Genomic DNA, 16,178 nt, shown 5'->3' on the forward strand with positions numbered 1-16,178 from the left:
CGCCCCCCTCTCACACATCACGATCTTTCGGCCGCGATTCGTACGTTGCCTTTTACAGTGTTCGCCGGCTAACGCGGCGCAGAGCTCATTGACAAGTGCGTCGGCTCCCGCATGTGGGTGGTCATGAAGGGCGACAAGGAGTTTGCGGGCACGCTATTGGGCTTTGACGACTATGTCAACATGGTGTTGGAAGATGTTACTGAATTGTAAGTTTCGTCTTTATCTCCTTACCAATCGTATAGAGGGACTGGGGTGGGGCGCAGGCGGGGCGCAAATGATGCTGGCGTGCGGATGCTTTGTTGGTGCCGCTTAGAGGCCATTGCGGTAGCATGTGAGCTCGGTGTTTCGGGGTTACGGTCGGAAAAGCGTTGGTTCGTGGTGGCACGCTGGGCGTGCCCGAGCCTTCGCAGAACTGTGTGGGGTATCTGGAGACTTCTGAGCTTTGGCGGATGGTTGAAGATGGACTGCCGCAAGTGCTCTGCTCTACAGATTTACTGACAATATGCGCAGTGACTACAACGGAAACCAGACGAAACTGCCGAAGATCCTGCTGAACGGCAACAATATCTGCATGGTAAGTGCGACTATGCTTGTCGCAGGAGTACGGGGTACTAATGTGCTGTAGCTCATTCCTGGCGGGGAGGGCCCCTCTGCATGAGTTCGAGCGGTTCCAGCAAGTATGATGTTCCGGGCTGGTGGAGAAAGTAAGACTCGGTTCCAACTGGCGGAGTCTCGCAAGGCAGTGACTTGGTTAATACTGGGCGCGTTCAGTTCCTTCGTGGCAACACTCCAAGCAAACGCGCTGGCCTGAGTATCAGGGCGCAAGGTTGATCAAGCTGGCGAACAACACCTGTATGTGAGGGGTGTAGATAATGTTGAGACCAATTCGTTCGTTCAGACGAGGTGAGAAAGACGTACTCGACGTATCAAGATTAGCCACGAGGCTTTCAGAGTCTATTGCGCAAGCCTTGCGCAAATCTACTTGCACTTCTGCTCAAGATGGACACAGCATCCCTCTGGACCTCAGTCACAATCTCCCTCGCAGCTTTCACCGACGTGACCAGGCCAACGCCAGTACCAGCGTAAGTGGTCATCCTACCACTGGGGCCCCAGCCAGCATCGCCCTGCTCCACGGCTCCCTTGTACAAAGCAGCATTCTCCACATCATCCATGCCCTGAAGATGGTCTAGGTAGCTCTGATTGGCGACTCCTCTGCCCGTGTATGCGTCTGGCCAGCCTTGTATGCCGCGGACAGCATCGTAGATCTTGGTGGAGACAGTGCTGACGCCGCCATCGCTCACTCGGAGTATTTCATCCTGATAGCCTTTGGCAATGACCGCTTCCTCGCAAGCAAGCAATCTGGTTCCTAGACAGATACCATCTGCGCCAAGAGCAAGCGCAGCGGCTGATCCACGACCATCTAGAATGCCTCCGGCGGCGATCAGGGGGGTGCTGACGCCCTCTTTGGCAAGAACGTCTGCCACCTCGGGCAATAGGGTTACGATGCTAGCTCTTTGGGCAATACCGTGGCCGCCAGAGTCACTTCCTTGAACGACGAGAACATCTGGTTTGGAAGTTTTCGCCACCTCCAGCGCCTCTCCTACCGTCCCGACTTGTATCCAGATCTTGGTGCGCCCGCCCGAGCTTTCTCGAATCACTTTTGTCCAGGCCATCAGGTCGCTCAGCTGCTTCGGCGCAAAGAACCATACTGCGGCAACTGGATGCTCGGCCAGGGCATTGATCGCAAGCTGCATGTCTGCGCCCCAATTTTGGAAGCCCACACCTATCGGAAGAATATCATCTTTGGTCGTGATAGTGATGCTCTTGAGAAGGTCTCTCACTTGCGTCAGATCCCCCGAAAGACCGGACAAATCGAAGCCGGCTGCTAGGAATCCAATACCACCTGCCGCAGAGACTGCTACCGATAGTTTTGCCATACTGATGCGCATCATAGGGGCGCCGATCACAATCGGTGCACCTGCCGTTAGCCACGGATAGTCGGCTCGAAGCGTCGATTCGAACATTGTGAATACCTCCTGGGGACTACTTTCTGTATGGACGACAGGGTTGTCAAGTCTTATACCCAGCGGTGGCCGACCTCGGTAAACTTCCGACGAAAGAGAGACTGGGTCCTATTAGGCTTACAGATCTCCGCGGCATCGGATCAAGCCTGGTAGATGTTGCAGTTTCATGGCCAAGTAACCATCATACGCTAGAGGGTGGATAGGCGATTCGTACACCTTGGTGCCAGGCGGCAGTCCGAGGCCCAAAGCGCGGCTTCAGCTTCAGCGGGAGGTTATTCCCTGGTACCTATGCCTTTGTGATGAAGACTGCAGTGACTGGTGGGAAGTGAGCGGGGTGTGGCGGGCAGAAATGCCCAGACGCTAACGTGTATACGGTATAGTGTGATCCAGTCAACACCCACCTGTCTTCAAGATCAGTTGTGCTCTTTGTGCTTCTTGTAACTCTACATTCATCGTCCTCTCTTTTGGTTTTGAGAAATTGGTGATTCTCAGTGTTGCTTTTGGGTCCTAAGGCTGGTTCTGGGATATATTGCGACGATACGACACTAGCTTTGGAGTAGTCTGTTGAAGGAGGCAAAATGAACGCGCCAGACCGGTATGTAGCCTTTTATTGTTCTCCTGGTCAGCATCTTTTCGGTCAACGCTCTGGATCTGAGCCATGCAACGGACGCGCCCTTGAATGTTTGCGAGACGACAAGGGAGAACACCTTCCAGGAACCGAAATGATCCCACCACGTACGCAGGATGGCACCACGACAGGTTGGCACACAACATCTTCGGAAACTGGATGATGTTGGAACTCGGTTCCAGACACGCCTGCAGCTGGGGTCCTGACGGAAGTCGGTGGACCGTTTCGAGTTGTGCCTTCCTGCCTGTCGAGCGCGACTCGGCGCCACCTTGGCACTGTGAGTCTGCCGGAAACTTCGCTCGGAGCTCGAAGCAGCATCCGCATCACAGCACATCTTGTACTTGAGCTTGAACTGGTCTTCTGAATCCATCGGCAACCGCAACTTGAAGCGCAGTTACCTCTTTTCGAGCACCAGAATGTCCTCCACCCCAACCATCCCGGCGACAGCCTCCTCGGGCATTAATCCTAGATTAGTCGACGAGCATCGCTGGACTGCACATCCGAAGAACATACCATACCTTGGCTGCGCCAACAGTAGAGGCAATGACGTTGGTGCTGACATCCCTGAGCGGTGAGTGCCAGCCTGAGTCGGTGCCTGAGTGCGCGTCATCTGGGTGCAGATGATCCCTTGCTCCTCCTTGTCGGCAGCCTCGCCAAATACCAAAAAGTTCCGGCATCGACGCAACGCGACACCTCGACCTCGAACTTCACACTTTGGCCCAGACTCCTGCAAAATCTACTGTGACACCCCTGATTCGACGTGTTCATCTATCAGAAAAGATGGAGGCAGACTATGGCTCCGGCCACGCGGCGCCTGGCAATACGAACCGCTGGAACTACCACCCCGCCAACGCGCACCACATCAACATACACAACGTACGCAACCGTTCCGCGACCGTCGACCCTCCCAAGGCGTATGTGCATTCATGCAATAACTGGACTCTGGAACAACCTGTTGCGACATCCTTCCTTTGCTTGACATGTTGATATCTTACATTGCCGAAAGCTAACACACTGTTAACAGTCACGAGTTCTGGACTCTCAAGCCCGGTGAGAAGAAAGTCGAGCATGAGCCTGATACTCGTACGTTCTGCGATTTACTCCAAACCACTTCTGCTAATTACCCCTCAGGTACTGCCAATACCGAGATCTTCACTCTACGCGCGGAAGATCATACCATGGGCAACCTAATTCGCGACTCTCTCCTTGCTATGCCGGAGGTCACCTTCGCTGCCTACAAAGTATGCATCCTTCCACAAGCTCTGTGACTCCCGCTAAGACTACCTAGTGCCCTCATCCTCTTGACAACCGTGTCATTATCCGAGTTCAGGTCGACCCCAAGTCAGACATGCGTCCTGTCGATGCCTTCAAGGTCGCCTGCGAAGAAGCCATCAAGAATCTTGAGATCTTCTTGCGCCGTTTCAAGACCTCGTACGACCTGACTCGCATGTCTCAGGAGAACCAAGGTCAGGGCAATGCTTGACGTGGCCTGCCGCTCGACAGCTTGTGAACTGGTGAGATTCTGCCGATTTCGCAATCAGCAGCTCTCTTCAGAATCACGAGCATGATCTACTCTACAACGAACATCAAAACGCATATGGGAATCTGGGGAAAGGGAATGCTTTATTGATATCCGTGTACAACTACGAAACCTGCATAACTGGAAAATACGCGAAACGGCGACTCACTCTTGTCGGGACCTGCGGTTGCGTAGCAGACCAAATTCATACAAGACCTTCAGCCATCAGTTGCTTTCTGGCTTCGCAGATTTCTAGCTGTCTTGCTGTATCTTCAGCATTCTCCCCCAAGATACGTAGTACTTCTGTAAGCTGGTGGCTGAATCTCGGGACCCAGTGCCAAGCCCGAGCCCATCAGCCACGCTTGCCCGCGTGTCATCGCCAGTTGCCCAGGTCGAGCTGGTTCGAGCAACCATCTCATCACTTCCCATGATTGCTTTTACGTTCCTTTTTGCATAGTCCACTTACTCGCCATGTACAGCCAGTCCAATTCCTTCATGGGCGGCGCCAACAGCGCCCGTCCCGGCGCAGGCGGTTTCGGTCAGAACCCTTCTTACAACCAACAGCAGTTCCAACCTGGCTCTGGTCAGTCCCCTTTTGCCCCCCAACCTACCAGCTTCGGCGGACCATCCATGCAGCCACAGCAGACAGGATTTCCGGGATATGGCCAGCAGCAGAGCTTCCAGACCCCTCAGATGCAGCCACAGGCCACCGGCTTCCCTGTACAGAACCAAGCGCAGCAGTTTCAGCAACCACAACCAACGGGATTTGGCCAGTTTCAATCCCAGCAGCAGCAGCAGCAGCAGCAGCAGCAGCAGCAGCAGCAGCCGCAACAGCAACAGTTCGCTCAGCAACAACCACCTGCACCGCCCGTCAGACCACAGCAAACAAGCTCCGCGATCGCCCAGTCTTTTGCTCCATCCTCCGCGCCTGCGCCTTCGAAGACCGAGTCTAAGAGCTCTGCAAGAATTCCCAATATCAGACTATCCTTCATCACTGCGACCGACCAAGCCAAGTTCGAACAGCTCTTTAAGTCGGCTGCGAGCGATGAGCAGGCATTATCCGGTGAGAAGGCAAGAGACCTCCTAATGAGATCAAAGCTGCCGGGCAGCGCCCTGTCGCAGATCTGGGTTTTGTCGGATACCACAAAGTCAGGCCAATTGCTCTTCCCAGAATTTGCATTGGCCATGTACCTGTGCAATCTGAGGTTGACCGGCAAGGAGCTGCCTGCAACTCTACCCGATAAGGTGAAGAACGAAGTCTCCAGCATGGTTGATATCATCTCCTTTGGTATCCCTGACGACCGTCCAACACCTGCTGCACCATCATCCAATGCCCCAAACTTCGATGCGCCCTTACGCCAGAACGCTGTGTCTCCCCCGGCTCCTCAGCAGCCTACACCACAGCAGCCCTCGAATTCGCAGCTGCTCACTCAACTGACCTCACAACCCACCGGTTTCTACAATCAAGCCACGGGCTTCCAGCCAGGTTTGCAGCCTCAAGCTACGGGCTTCCCTGGACAACAGTTGGGCTTCCAGAACCAGCAGGGTGTACAGGCATCACAAGGCTTTCAGAACCAGCAGGGTATGCAGCCGCAGCAAACAGGATTCCCTGGTAACCCGCAGGCGACAGGCTATAGTGGGCCGCGTCCTCCGATGCCTCCGATGCCAACTGGCTTTCAGAGCAACATGTCGCCCCAGCAGACCGGCCCGCTCCAGGCACAGCCAACGGGCATCCCAGGACAGTGGGGGTTTGTCAATGCGCCAGCAGGTGGTTTGCCCAATATTGATGCATTGAAGCAGAGACTTATGCCGCAAGCTGGCCGCGAGGGCGGCTTCACAACTCAGGGGCTTGCTGGCTCGGCTAAGGTTCCCTGGGCTATCACTAAAGATGAGAAACGTATCTATGATGATCTCTTCCGCGCCTGGGATGGCTTCGGTAAAGGCCATATAACAGGTGATATAGCCATCGAGCTCATGGGCCAAAGCGGGCTTGATCGATCGGAGCTTGAGAGAATTTGGACCCTGGCAGATCCCAACAACAAAGGGCGGCTAGACATGGACGAATTCGCGGTAGCCATGCATTTGATGTACCGCAAGCTGAACGGCTATCCTGTTCCAGCTCGCTTACCCCCAGAGCTTGTGCCACCATCTACCAGGAATTTCAATAGCTCTATCGACAAAGTCAAAGGCTTGCTTTCGCAGGATGCCGACGCTCGAAAGTCATCTGGTGCTTTTCTGCAGCCGCAACGGACAGGAGTCAGTTATCTGAAAGAGCACACATTCAGGGGAGGTGCCAGCTCTCCTTCATTCGGGCGCAAGGATGCAACCGTGTTCCGCAACAACGATGATTCAGTGGGCTATCGCTCGAGTGCTCGCAGGCGTCTTGGTGGTGGCGGCAGGACCCCTTCACCGGCACCATCGTCGGAAGCGGACAGTCAGTATGACGATATGACACCTGATCAGATTCGCAAGAAAATCCGGGAGGCGAAGGTGCTCCTGGATGCCACTGACTTTCGGGACGAAAATGCCGCCGATGACGATGATATTATGGACAGGAGAGACAGACATGAAGCTGAAGATCTCTTCCGCCAAATCAGACGTCTCCAAGACGATATCGATACCCATCCGAACGCAGGGCTTGGTGGTGCTGAGTCTGCAGCAGAGCGTCGGTCTATGCGACGCGAACTACAGCGGCACCAAGACCGCGTGCCTGCTCTTGCTTCTCAGGTTCGTGCAATCGAGAAAGGCATTGCTGAAGCTCGACTGCAGCTCTTCCGTCTGAAGGACGCCAAGGCACATCCTAACAGCGCCTCTAATATCGTTGGAACCGGGCCTGGTGGCCAGGTCACCGAAGCTGACCGCATCAAAGCTCGAGCTCGAGCCCGAATGCAGGCACGAGCTGCTGAGATGGCTGGCCGCCCTGCACCTGCTGCCGATGACGAAGCCGCCACTCAGCGCAGACTTGAAGAAGAGCAGTCAAAGATCCGCTCTGAACAGCAGCGCAACGAGGGCGTGGTCCGTGACGTGGAAGACAGCGTCAAGGATTTCGCCACAGGGCTTGAAGATGGTTTGAAAATTGAGGGCGAAACCGCCGCTTCCGAGCATGAGAAGCGAAGATGGGAGGAAGGCCTCGGTGTTGAAGAAGAAGTCAAGGAACTCATCTTCGACCTCCAGCGCAGCAGTAGAACGGCTAAGGTTCGGAAGGAGGAACGCTCCCGTCCATCACCAGCACCGCGAGCTGCATCCACACGTGAAGAACCCAGCTCTACGAATGGTACCGATCCCGCTACCCGTCCTGCGCCACCGAGCCAAACGGCGTCCTCTTCTAGCTTCTCTCCCCAAGACCGCGTAGCCGCGGCCAAAGAGAAGGCCCTCAAGCGCATACAGGACCGCATGGCAGCCGCTGGTCTCAAACCTGCAGGTGATACTGGCGAGACTCCTTCTCAGCGTGCGGAGCGCGAGAAGAGGGAACGTGAGGAACGCCTGAAACAGGCCGAGGCTGAAGATGCCAAACGGGAGCAGGAGCGGCAGCAACGTCTGGCGAACGAAGGAGTCGCACCTGCGCCTGCTCCAGCCAGTCCTCAGGCTGCCAGTCCCAAGGCGTCGAAGAAGCCACCTCCACCACCCGTCCGCAAATCCAGACAGGAAAGCAATGACTTCGGCGACCGTAGAGCCCCTGAGGCATCAGCCCGTGTAAAAGCCGAAGAGCAGGCGGCTCGTGAGATTCGTGCCGAGCAGGATGCCGCTGAAGCCGAGCGTAAGCGCCTTGAGTAAGTGCTTTCTGGTTTGGCCCGATTCCATTCTCCAGATACTGACGAGCTCTAGATCCGATACCAAGCAACAAGAGAATGAGGTCGAGAAAGAGCGCAAAGCTGCTGAAGATCGACTCAAGGCTCTCGAAGAACAGGTGAGACTCGGCAAGGTCAAAAAGCAGGAAGAGAAGGCTCGCAAGAAGGCTGCCGAGAAAGAAGCCAAGGACAAAGAAGCCAAGCTTGCTGCTCACCGTGCCGAGATCGAAGCTGCTCGTCAGAGGGAGCTTGAGCTGCAGCGGCAGCTAGAGAGCCTAGACGACGACGATTCGTCTGACGACGAGGGACCCGAACAGGTTACACCACAAGAGAGCACGCCTGCAACCAGCCAAGTCTTGTCAAGCACGAGATCACCACCTCCAGCAGCACCACCGGTCTCCAAGGCACCCCCTCCACCATCATCGGGTGACAGTACGCACGAGCCTACTCCCGTCTCCAGCCCGGGTCCTGCCGTCGAAGAATCTCGCAACCCCTACTTCAAGCGCGCATCTCAGTCGAACGAAGCCGCCCCTGCCTTTTCTCCGCCTCCGGTCCCTCAAACGCAGCCCTTCTCACCACCCGCCGCCGCTTCTCAGGATCTGCCCTCCACTAATCCGTTCCACCGCATTGCTCAGCAAGAAACTGCGAAGCCTATCGTAAACCAGCCAACTGGCCCTCAGTCCCGCCGCCGACCTGAGGAAGACGAGTGGTCTGCCGCCGGCTCGGACAAAGACGACTCGTCTGACGACGAAGCCGACCCTCCTGCCGCCGGCTCTGCCAAGCACCTTGCCTCAATCCTATTTGGCACGATGGCACCTCCTCGGCCCCTCTCTGCCATGGACAACAGCGGCAGCAAACCCGCCACACCCGTCAACGGCGCGCCTCCGCCTCCCGCATTCCCAAGCTCCGATGCCCCTGCTGCTCCTCCCCCACCGCCACCACCAATACCCGATTCTGGCGCGCCAAGTGCTCCACCCCCACCCCCGCCGATGCCCGGTGCGGGAGCACCCAGCGCTCCACCACCGCCGCCCCCTCCACCAGGTGGTGTTGCGCCGCCTCCGCCACCAATGTCCGCCGCACCAAGGCCCTCCGGCGGGGCCAATATTGGCAGTCTGTTGGGCGAGATCCAGGCCGGAAAGGGTCTCAAAAAGACACAGACGAAGGAAAGCGGCAACGCTTTGGCCGGCAGGGTGCTGGGCTAGGACGATTGCGAGCAGCTTGAGGGATATTGAAGTGAATGGACCGCAGATGTGGTTTTTTTTGTAATGACTGTTGACATTGGGTGATGGGCCAGTACGCTAGGGATGCTCAGGTCCAGCCTCAATCAGAGTAGCTAGAAAACCAATTGTTTGGATGGCGAAAGTGCAAGGCAACAAGTCTTTTGCATTTTTTGGCCGCGACATGACTTGTAGTTCTTTGGCTACACGACTCCTGTGCGACTCCTGTCTGTATCTGGTCATCCTGGTCCGGATGAAGCACATCGCCCGCCCTGCTTGTCGAGTTCTGATACATGCTTCATTGACTAAGTGTCTTGTCATACATCACGTGCCGTTCTCCGCCTGGCCCGCCAACCGCTTCCTGATCTCCGTACTGCTGATCTTCCCTGCAAACCCCTTTCGCACATCTTCTCCGTCCGCCTCGTCGTCACCTTCGCCGGGACTCGCATCCAAGACGCCCACCTCAAAGACCTCCAGCTCCCGCCACCCTTTCTCTCGCCGCTTCTCATTGACTGCTGCTCCGCCCGCGCGCGTCTCAGCGCTCACCACCAGCGCCGAGATGCTCTCGTCCGTAATGGTGGGGCCATATGGATCTTCGATGCGCGTGTAGTTGATCGTGATGGCGCTGTCGGCTGGCCGGCCGCTCGCGCCGGTGGGCGGCGTGTACGTCACGCGTACGACTTTGCCGTTGGGGCCCAGCTCGTCTTGCTCGCTGGTGGAGCGCAGAGAGGCGGTGTCGTTGTGGAAGGCGAGGATTGCGTCGATGAAGGCCGCGCAGCGCTGCTGGCGCGTGCTCCAGGATTCCAAGACCGCGGCGTGGGATTTCTTGGTGAGAAGGCTGTCGCCGGTGATTCCGACCGTTATGGTACGGTGCTGGCTCGGCGGGGTTGGGGAGGCGAGGAGGAGGGTGGCGGTCAGTAGGAGCTTGTGGCCGATATGCAGGTGATCGAAGGTGCCGCCTACGGCGACGGAGTGGTGGACTTGAGATGGGGGTGTGGGCGCTGTGGTGATGGATTGGAAGGTGCTGGCAAGGAGAGGCGAAGTAGGAATGCTGGTCGTGAGGGATGGCCCGCAGGGTAGGCGACTGATGGAGGGTGTGGAACGGTGGATGGACTGATAGGCCGTAATGAAGGCCTTGTCAAGGGTGATTCCGGATTCGGATTCAGTACTGAAGATGAGGGACGGCGGTGGGGCGGAAAGGAGTGTTGGGAATGTGATGAGGGGACCAGAGATGTGGGCTTGCTCGGTGGCCGACGCGGGGTCAATCAGGATGATACGCACGTCAATGCCGCCGGGGATGTCGAGGTCGATGTCGGCAGAGACGGCGGTGAGGCAAACGAGGGTGTAGGTTTCCTGGATGAGAGTCTGGAGGTCCGGAAAGAGCGCGGTCCGGGAGGTAGAGACAGTAGATGGGTAGGAAGTGGACAAGGCCACAGCGATGTCGAGACGATAGATCGAGTCCTTGGATAGCTTGGATTTGAGCTTTGCGAGTAGAGCCTCGAAGGTTCCTTTATATGCCGTACGCAGAGAAGGTCTGCTCAGTGGCAGGGACAGCGCGGGCAACAGGAACAGGGCCCGCGGGGCGGTATCGATGGGAGCCATTGCGAATGTATCTGACCGTGTACGAGGCTACTCGCTCTAGAAGCAAAGGTCGTGTGTGTTGGAAAGAATGTCTCAGCAGGATATGTCTGTATGTGGAACCAGTTGGAGTTGTAGCTGGAGTAAGGACTAGGCGAGCCAGGCTCGGCATCAGATTGAAGTATACCAAGAGATTCTGAACGAGCAGTGCGGGATGCCAGGTTCACTGACACCTTCATTTAACGTTTAGTCGCTACTGCTCGAAACTTCCTTCCATTCGGAGTTCAAGCGTGACTTAGGTTGTATAGAGAAGGATCTCAAGATACCGAGGCGTGGAGTGCACCGGCAGCTTGGAGAGTGAGGTCTCTTACTCCGTTCTCGTGGTAGGGTTAGGGCGTGTACATGCCCGAGCTTGGCGCGTCAGGCACAGACGCCAGCACGAGTCGAGCAGGGCACTTTGGCCTGTCGAGGCCCAAAGCATTGATGCACCCTGTCAAATGTCAGCTGGACCAAAACTATGCCCTTTCACACACCCCGACACTCATATTCCCTATCTGACGCTTCTCCCTCTCACGATAATTACTACGCCGCTACCAACGCCATTTACAGTGCCGGCCAGACCGTGAACTCCGTCGGGTCGCCCACGAGCAACTGGGGGCAAAAGCAGCAGCAACAGCAGCAGAACAACTACTTCCCCTCCGACCAGCATCCCTATCAACTACCTCAGCCCAACGGCAATGGAATGACCATTCCCTATCGCGCCGCCCCTCCTCCGAACGCTGCGTCCAACCAAGCACCCCACGAGCCTCATTCCTCACAATACCTCCATTCACGGCGGACTTCGACCTTGAGTGGACAGGGTCACGATCTACATCTACCACAGTCGGGCGGCGTTATGAGCGACGTACACCACTACGGGGCGCCGCCCTCCTACGCCAGCGATAATGTCTCCATAAATGTCCTGCCTTCCACCCCGGGGCACCCGCCTCCGAGCGCCCCTATGCCCGGCTCACTACAGCCAGGCGGCCAAGGAGCCAGACCACAGATGCTGAGCAGCAACAGCGCGGCGCCCCAGCTTCCTTCGTTACCCAATCTGCCCCAGATATCTACGCAAATGCAGCAGCAACAGCAACAGCAACAGCAACAGCGGCCAGCCACTATCAATCACACCCACAGCTACTCACGATCAAGTCCTGGTTTGATGGAGCAAACGAAATACAAACCATTCACCAGTACTCCTGAACAGAATAAATATGGCTCCCCCGCCAACTACGTTCCGCACACGCCGCAAGGGCCGCCTTCGTACTCACCGTTGGGTCTGGCGGATATCAGGCCACGAGCCGACACGACTTTGTCCGACAACATACCGTTCAGTCCCCCTCTGACTCAAGACACCGATATAATGCAGTACCCGACCACGAGCAACTATGTAGCTCAGTGGCCCATGTACGCTGCAGACTGGTGCAAGTGGCCGCCGAGATCGAACACAGGTGCTGTTGGGAAAGTTGCGATCGGAAGCTACCTCGAAGATAGCCACAACTACATACAGGTGCTGGATGCTTCAGTAGCGCAGCCCGACCCCGATAATCCAATGGGTGATCCAGGATTCGAGTTCACCAAGACCGCCGAAGCAACTCACGCATACCCTGTAACTCGGATACTGTGGGAGCCACCATCCTCCAATAAGCAAACTACCGATCTACTCGCAACCTCTGGAGACCATCTCCGCCTTTGGTCTCTTCCTGCTGATCCAACGGCCTCCTACTCTAGCTCGATTTCACGCAAAGATCACCATATACAAAAGCTTTCTCCTCTAGCATTGCTGTCCAATTCGAAATCTCCAGAACACACGGCACCAATTACCTCACTGGACTGGAATGTAGTACAGCCTTCACTCATCATCACTTCGTCCATCGACACCACTTGTACAATATGGGACATTCCTACTCTGACTGCCAAAACCCAACTCATTGCTCACGACAAGGAAGTCTATGATGTCCGGTTAGTTCCTTTTCGCTTGTCAATCTGATCACATACTGACGTCTGGTAGGTTCTGCGCCAATAGCGTTGATGTCTTCGTCTCATGTGGCGCTGATGGTTCCGTGCGCATGTTCGACCTTCGCTCCCTCGAGCACAGCACCATCATCTATGAGCCATCAGAGAAAAATCTTGGCGATAAGAATTGTTTGTTGCCCTTAAAATCCCCCTTTCCTCTACTGACGCTTCAATAGCCAATGTCTCGCCCGAGAACCTTTCCTCTTCTCCCACTCGCTCCGGACCCTCCGCTCTTGCTAATCCACCACCCTTGCTCCGCATCGCGGCCTCTCCGAACGATGCCCACCTACTTGCTACCTTCTCACAAGATTCGTCTGTGATCCGCGTTCTTGACGTCCGCCAGCCTGGCCAAGCACTTCTCGAACTAAAAGGCCACGCCGGTCCTGTCAACTGCATAGAGTGGTCCAACACCCAGCGTGGCCTACTGGCATCCGGCGGCGATGACTGCTGCGTTCTTCTTTGGGACCTCATGACCGCTGTCAGCAACAATACTGGTGTGACAGGGATGCCTGCCGCGCCGGGGACGCAGCAGGTCGCCGGTGGGACCGCGCAGGGTCAAGGCACTGGCCAAGAGCGGGGGCCCAGCGCGACGTGGGAGTGTGGCTTCGAAGTTAGCAACTTGACCTGGGCGCCGAGCCAGGGAGCGCTAGGTGTATGTGGCGGCAGAGGCTTCTGGGGCGTGTTGTTATAGCGTGACAACCGCCGCGAGCTCACTCTATCCGAATGGCATTCGGCCATGATAGGGGGACGAGAAGTCGATCGGGGTCTATCACTCGGATGATTGAACCTCCTCGGATGATGGTGAGGCGTCGGTGCACAGTGCGTGCAAATGAAAAAATGGGCGACGGCGTAGGTAGGCATAGCGATGGCGCCTTTTTTGGGGGGTTCTTTTCAGGCACACACGAGCACGTTTTTCATGCTTGACTATACATATGGCACGCGACGTGGTCGGCCTCTCAGCCACGTTGACGATGACGACGACGCTACAGAAGACGACGATGACAAGCGACAAGAGACAGGGAAGATGTGTCGCACTGTTTCCCGAAGCCAGGTTGTTGTTATATCGTCACTCGTTTCTTTCCCTTCTCCTCTGCGTCCCCCTGCTGTGCTGTACGTAATTCTTCGCTCATCGTCTTCGCAAATGTCTTGCTTGTGAGTTGCCAGTCCCAAAACTGCTACGATGCCGTACTTGTCTCCTCGCCTTGGTTAGCCTCTCAGAGGCGAGGCAGGGCAGGGACACGAAGGCAGCTATCTATCACGCTGGGGGAAACGCAAAGGAGAAGCCGGTGAGCAAGGCGGATGGAGAGTGCGGACGCACACTGCGGGGCCTTAGGGAGAGAGAGAGAGTGTGTGTGTGCCATCTTGATTTCTTTAGAATATTGTCTGCCAAGGTATGTTACAGACAAGACCATAAGTCGTGACTCGTACAACGGTCACTTATGTACGCGACACGAGAAAGTCCGGGCCTGGGTCATCGTCGTCGCTGTCGCCTGGGTGGGCCAACTTGTTTTCCGCGGCACCGGCACCGGCAATGGCCGGCTTCCTCGCATGCTCCTTGCCTTCGTCGGTAGTATCGTTGAATTGCCTCAATGTGTCCTGCAAGCTCTGGTTGCTGCCCACGCTGGGACTTCGGAAATGATGGCTTCCTCCTCCATTCAACAGATCTTGAGGCGGGTCGCCTGATTCGTCATCGGTCTGCTCTTCGACGCTCGTCTGTGGCGGTAGTTGGGCTGGTGGTTCAGGTAGCTCCTCGCCTGTTAGGATTGTGCGAGCCCGGCGTAAGGCGGCTAGCTCGGCCCCCAGACACACCATTAAGAGTCGCCAGTTCTTTTCTTCAGCGACGGCAATGTCTGTCTTCAGGGAGGCCATGAGCTCGTCGAGGCTCTGAGTGAGATGGTCACCGGTCGCGGGATCGCCAGCTTGGACTCGCTGTCGGAGGCCTTTCTCGAATGCGTTGATCCGCTCGGTTGCGGCGCGCCATAGTTCGGCGCCTTGCTGGAGGGCTTGCTGCTCCCGCTCGGCATTGGTCCTTCGCCGCTCCAACAGCGCCTGCTCGGCTGTCCATTGTTCCTGCGCCATATCGAGCGTGCGCCGGTCGGCTTTGAGGGCGTACATGCCGCCACGAGTCGAGCGGGTTTCGTCGTAATTAGAGAGGCTGCAGGGTACAGGAGGGTGGCGCAGGAACTGCCGTACGTCTCGCTCGATGGTCGACAAAGAATGGCGGTAGGAGCTGAGATTGGATTCAACTGTGTTCTCATACTGTTCGGCTTGAGCAGTGAGGTGCCGATGCCTAGTCCGGAGCTCAAAGAGATGTGCCTCCAATTCGTGAATCTCTTGTTCGACCTTGGACGCTTCGGAGCGGAGGGCAGCGGCACCGGCGGTGGGTTCTTCACCCTGTGCAGCTTGCATCGCCACGTCGAGCGATTTTCGCTTCTCCTCGTATCCCTTGCTTTTCTGTAAGGCTTGCTCGCGGCTGTGCGCTTCGGCCGCTGCAATTCGTAGCTCTTCGCCCTTCAACCGGGCAAACTCCTGCATGGTCTTCGTAAGACCCCTTCTTGCACTTCGTAGCGAAGGCTTCTTCGGCCTGGGCTGCCTGATGGGCATCGTCTTGGGGCCGAGCTCATGCTTGTGTGTCGGCGTGAGCGAAGGTGTAGGTGTGGGGCTACCGAAGGAGGAACCGTCATCTCGGGGCTCTTCAGGAATGGTGGCCTCCAATGCGTCGGACTGAGCGTCGATCAGACTCTGTAGTGCTCTTTCAAGAGATTTGGCCGCTCGTTCAACAGGCAGGAAGGGGTCATCATGGTGAACAACAGACGCGCTGAGTGGGGCGGTTTGGAGTACGCTGCGTCCAGCATACGCTGGGGACACAGGAGAAGTCGTGGTCGAGTCTCTTAGGGAGATATGGTTGGAGGAGCTGCTGGAGCTGGCACGACGAGGGGACTCATCTTCGTACTGAGGCAGGACATTGGAAGGAGAGTGAGGGAATATACGTTCGATAATTGACTTATTCATGTTGGGCCGATGGACTCCGTCTCCAGGGCTGAGATGGCGACCCGGGTGGGATAAACGATCAGTCCAGCCTTCGAACCGAGAGGTCAGACTTCATACTGTCCAGCAGGTCAGCTGCCTCAGTCAACATTATACATGGCATGAGACGACGTCGCGTGCACGGTCCCGGTTCTCACATGCGCGTCGTTCGCAAGGCTACGAGGCTGTTTGATACGAGGTCATCGATTGGCTTGACCCTTTTCATACTCATACTCATGAAACCAAATCGGTGGACATCTATTCGCTTTTCTCCATGCACATTGACGGGGAATTCGGGAACACTTCGCAGACCCTCCCACCGCATACCTCTCAGTCCCGACC

General features: G+C 56.4%; 7 protein-coding genes across 7 annotated transcripts; 4 read left to right on the plus strand and 3 right to left on the minus strand.

Annotated features, from left to right (window-relative positions):
* Positions 1-123: 123 nt before the first annotated feature.
* Positions 124-658, plus strand: HMPREF1541_06433 (U6 snRNA-associated Sm-like protein LSm5; the record flags this gene model as incomplete). The annotated part of the gene is made up of 3 exons (XM_008720765.1): positions 124-206; positions 511-574; positions 626-658. The coding sequence occupies 3 exons, from the start codon at positions 124-126 to the stop codon at positions 656-658; spliced, it is 180 nt and encodes a 59-aa protein (XP_008718987.1).
* A 289-nt stretch (positions 659-947) lies between these two features.
* Positions 948-2,024, minus strand: HMPREF1541_06434 (uncharacterized protein; the record flags this gene model as incomplete). The annotated part of the gene is made up of 1 exon (XM_008720766.1): positions 948-2,024. One exon carries the CDS (start codon positions 2,022-2,024, stop codon positions 948-950), a length of 1,077 nt encoding a protein of 358 aa, XP_008718988.1.
* A 1,408-nt stretch (positions 2,025-3,432) lies between these two features.
* On the plus strand, positions 3,433-4,135 carry HMPREF1541_06435 (uncharacterized protein; the record flags this gene model as incomplete). The annotated part of the gene is made up of 4 exons (XM_008720767.1): positions 3,433-3,566; positions 3,677-3,735; positions 3,784-3,893; positions 3,941-4,135. The coding sequence occupies 4 exons, from the start codon at positions 3,433-3,435 to the stop codon at positions 4,133-4,135; spliced, it is 498 nt and encodes a 165-aa protein (XP_008718989.1).
* A 507-nt stretch (positions 4,136-4,642) lies between these two features.
* Positions 4,643-9,161, plus strand: HMPREF1541_06436 (uncharacterized protein; the record flags this gene model as incomplete). Its single annotated transcript, XM_008720768.1, has 2 exons — positions 4,643-7,941; positions 7,997-9,161. The coding sequence occupies 2 exons, from the start codon at positions 4,643-4,645 to the stop codon at positions 9,159-9,161; spliced, it is 4,464 nt and encodes a 1,487-aa protein (XP_008718990.1).
* A 339-nt stretch (positions 9,162-9,500) lies between these two features.
* On the minus strand, positions 9,501-10,778 carry HMPREF1541_06437 (uncharacterized protein; the record flags this gene model as incomplete). The annotated part of the gene is made up of 1 exon (XM_008720769.1): positions 9,501-10,778. One exon carries the CDS (start codon positions 10,776-10,778, stop codon positions 9,501-9,503), a length of 1,278 nt encoding a protein of 425 aa, XP_008718991.1.
* Positions 10,779-11,271: 493 nt separating this feature from the next.
* Positions 11,272-13,500, plus strand: HMPREF1541_06438 (uncharacterized protein; the record flags this gene model as incomplete). Its single annotated transcript, XM_008720770.1, has 3 exons — positions 11,272-12,755; positions 12,805-12,938; positions 12,986-13,500. The coding sequence occupies 3 exons, from the start codon at positions 11,272-11,274 to the stop codon at positions 13,498-13,500; spliced, it is 2,133 nt and encodes a 710-aa protein (XP_008718992.1).
* A 746-nt stretch (positions 13,501-14,246) lies between these two features.
* Positions 14,247-15,821, minus strand: HMPREF1541_06439 (uncharacterized protein; the record flags this gene model as incomplete). Its single annotated transcript, XM_008720771.1, has 1 exon — positions 14,247-15,821. One exon carries the CDS (start codon positions 15,819-15,821, stop codon positions 14,247-14,249), a length of 1,575 nt encoding a protein of 524 aa, XP_008718993.1.
* Between the last annotated feature and the right edge of the window lie 357 nt (positions 15,822-16,178).

The sequence above is a fragment of the Cyphellophora europaea genome (assembly GCF_000365145.1).
Source record: "Cyphellophora europaea CBS 101466 unplaced genomic scaffold supercont1.6, whole genome shotgun sequence".
In the NCBI taxonomy this organism is placed as follows: domain Eukaryota; kingdom Fungi; phylum Ascomycota; class Eurotiomycetes; order Chaetothyriales; family Cyphellophoraceae; genus Cyphellophora; species Cyphellophora europaea.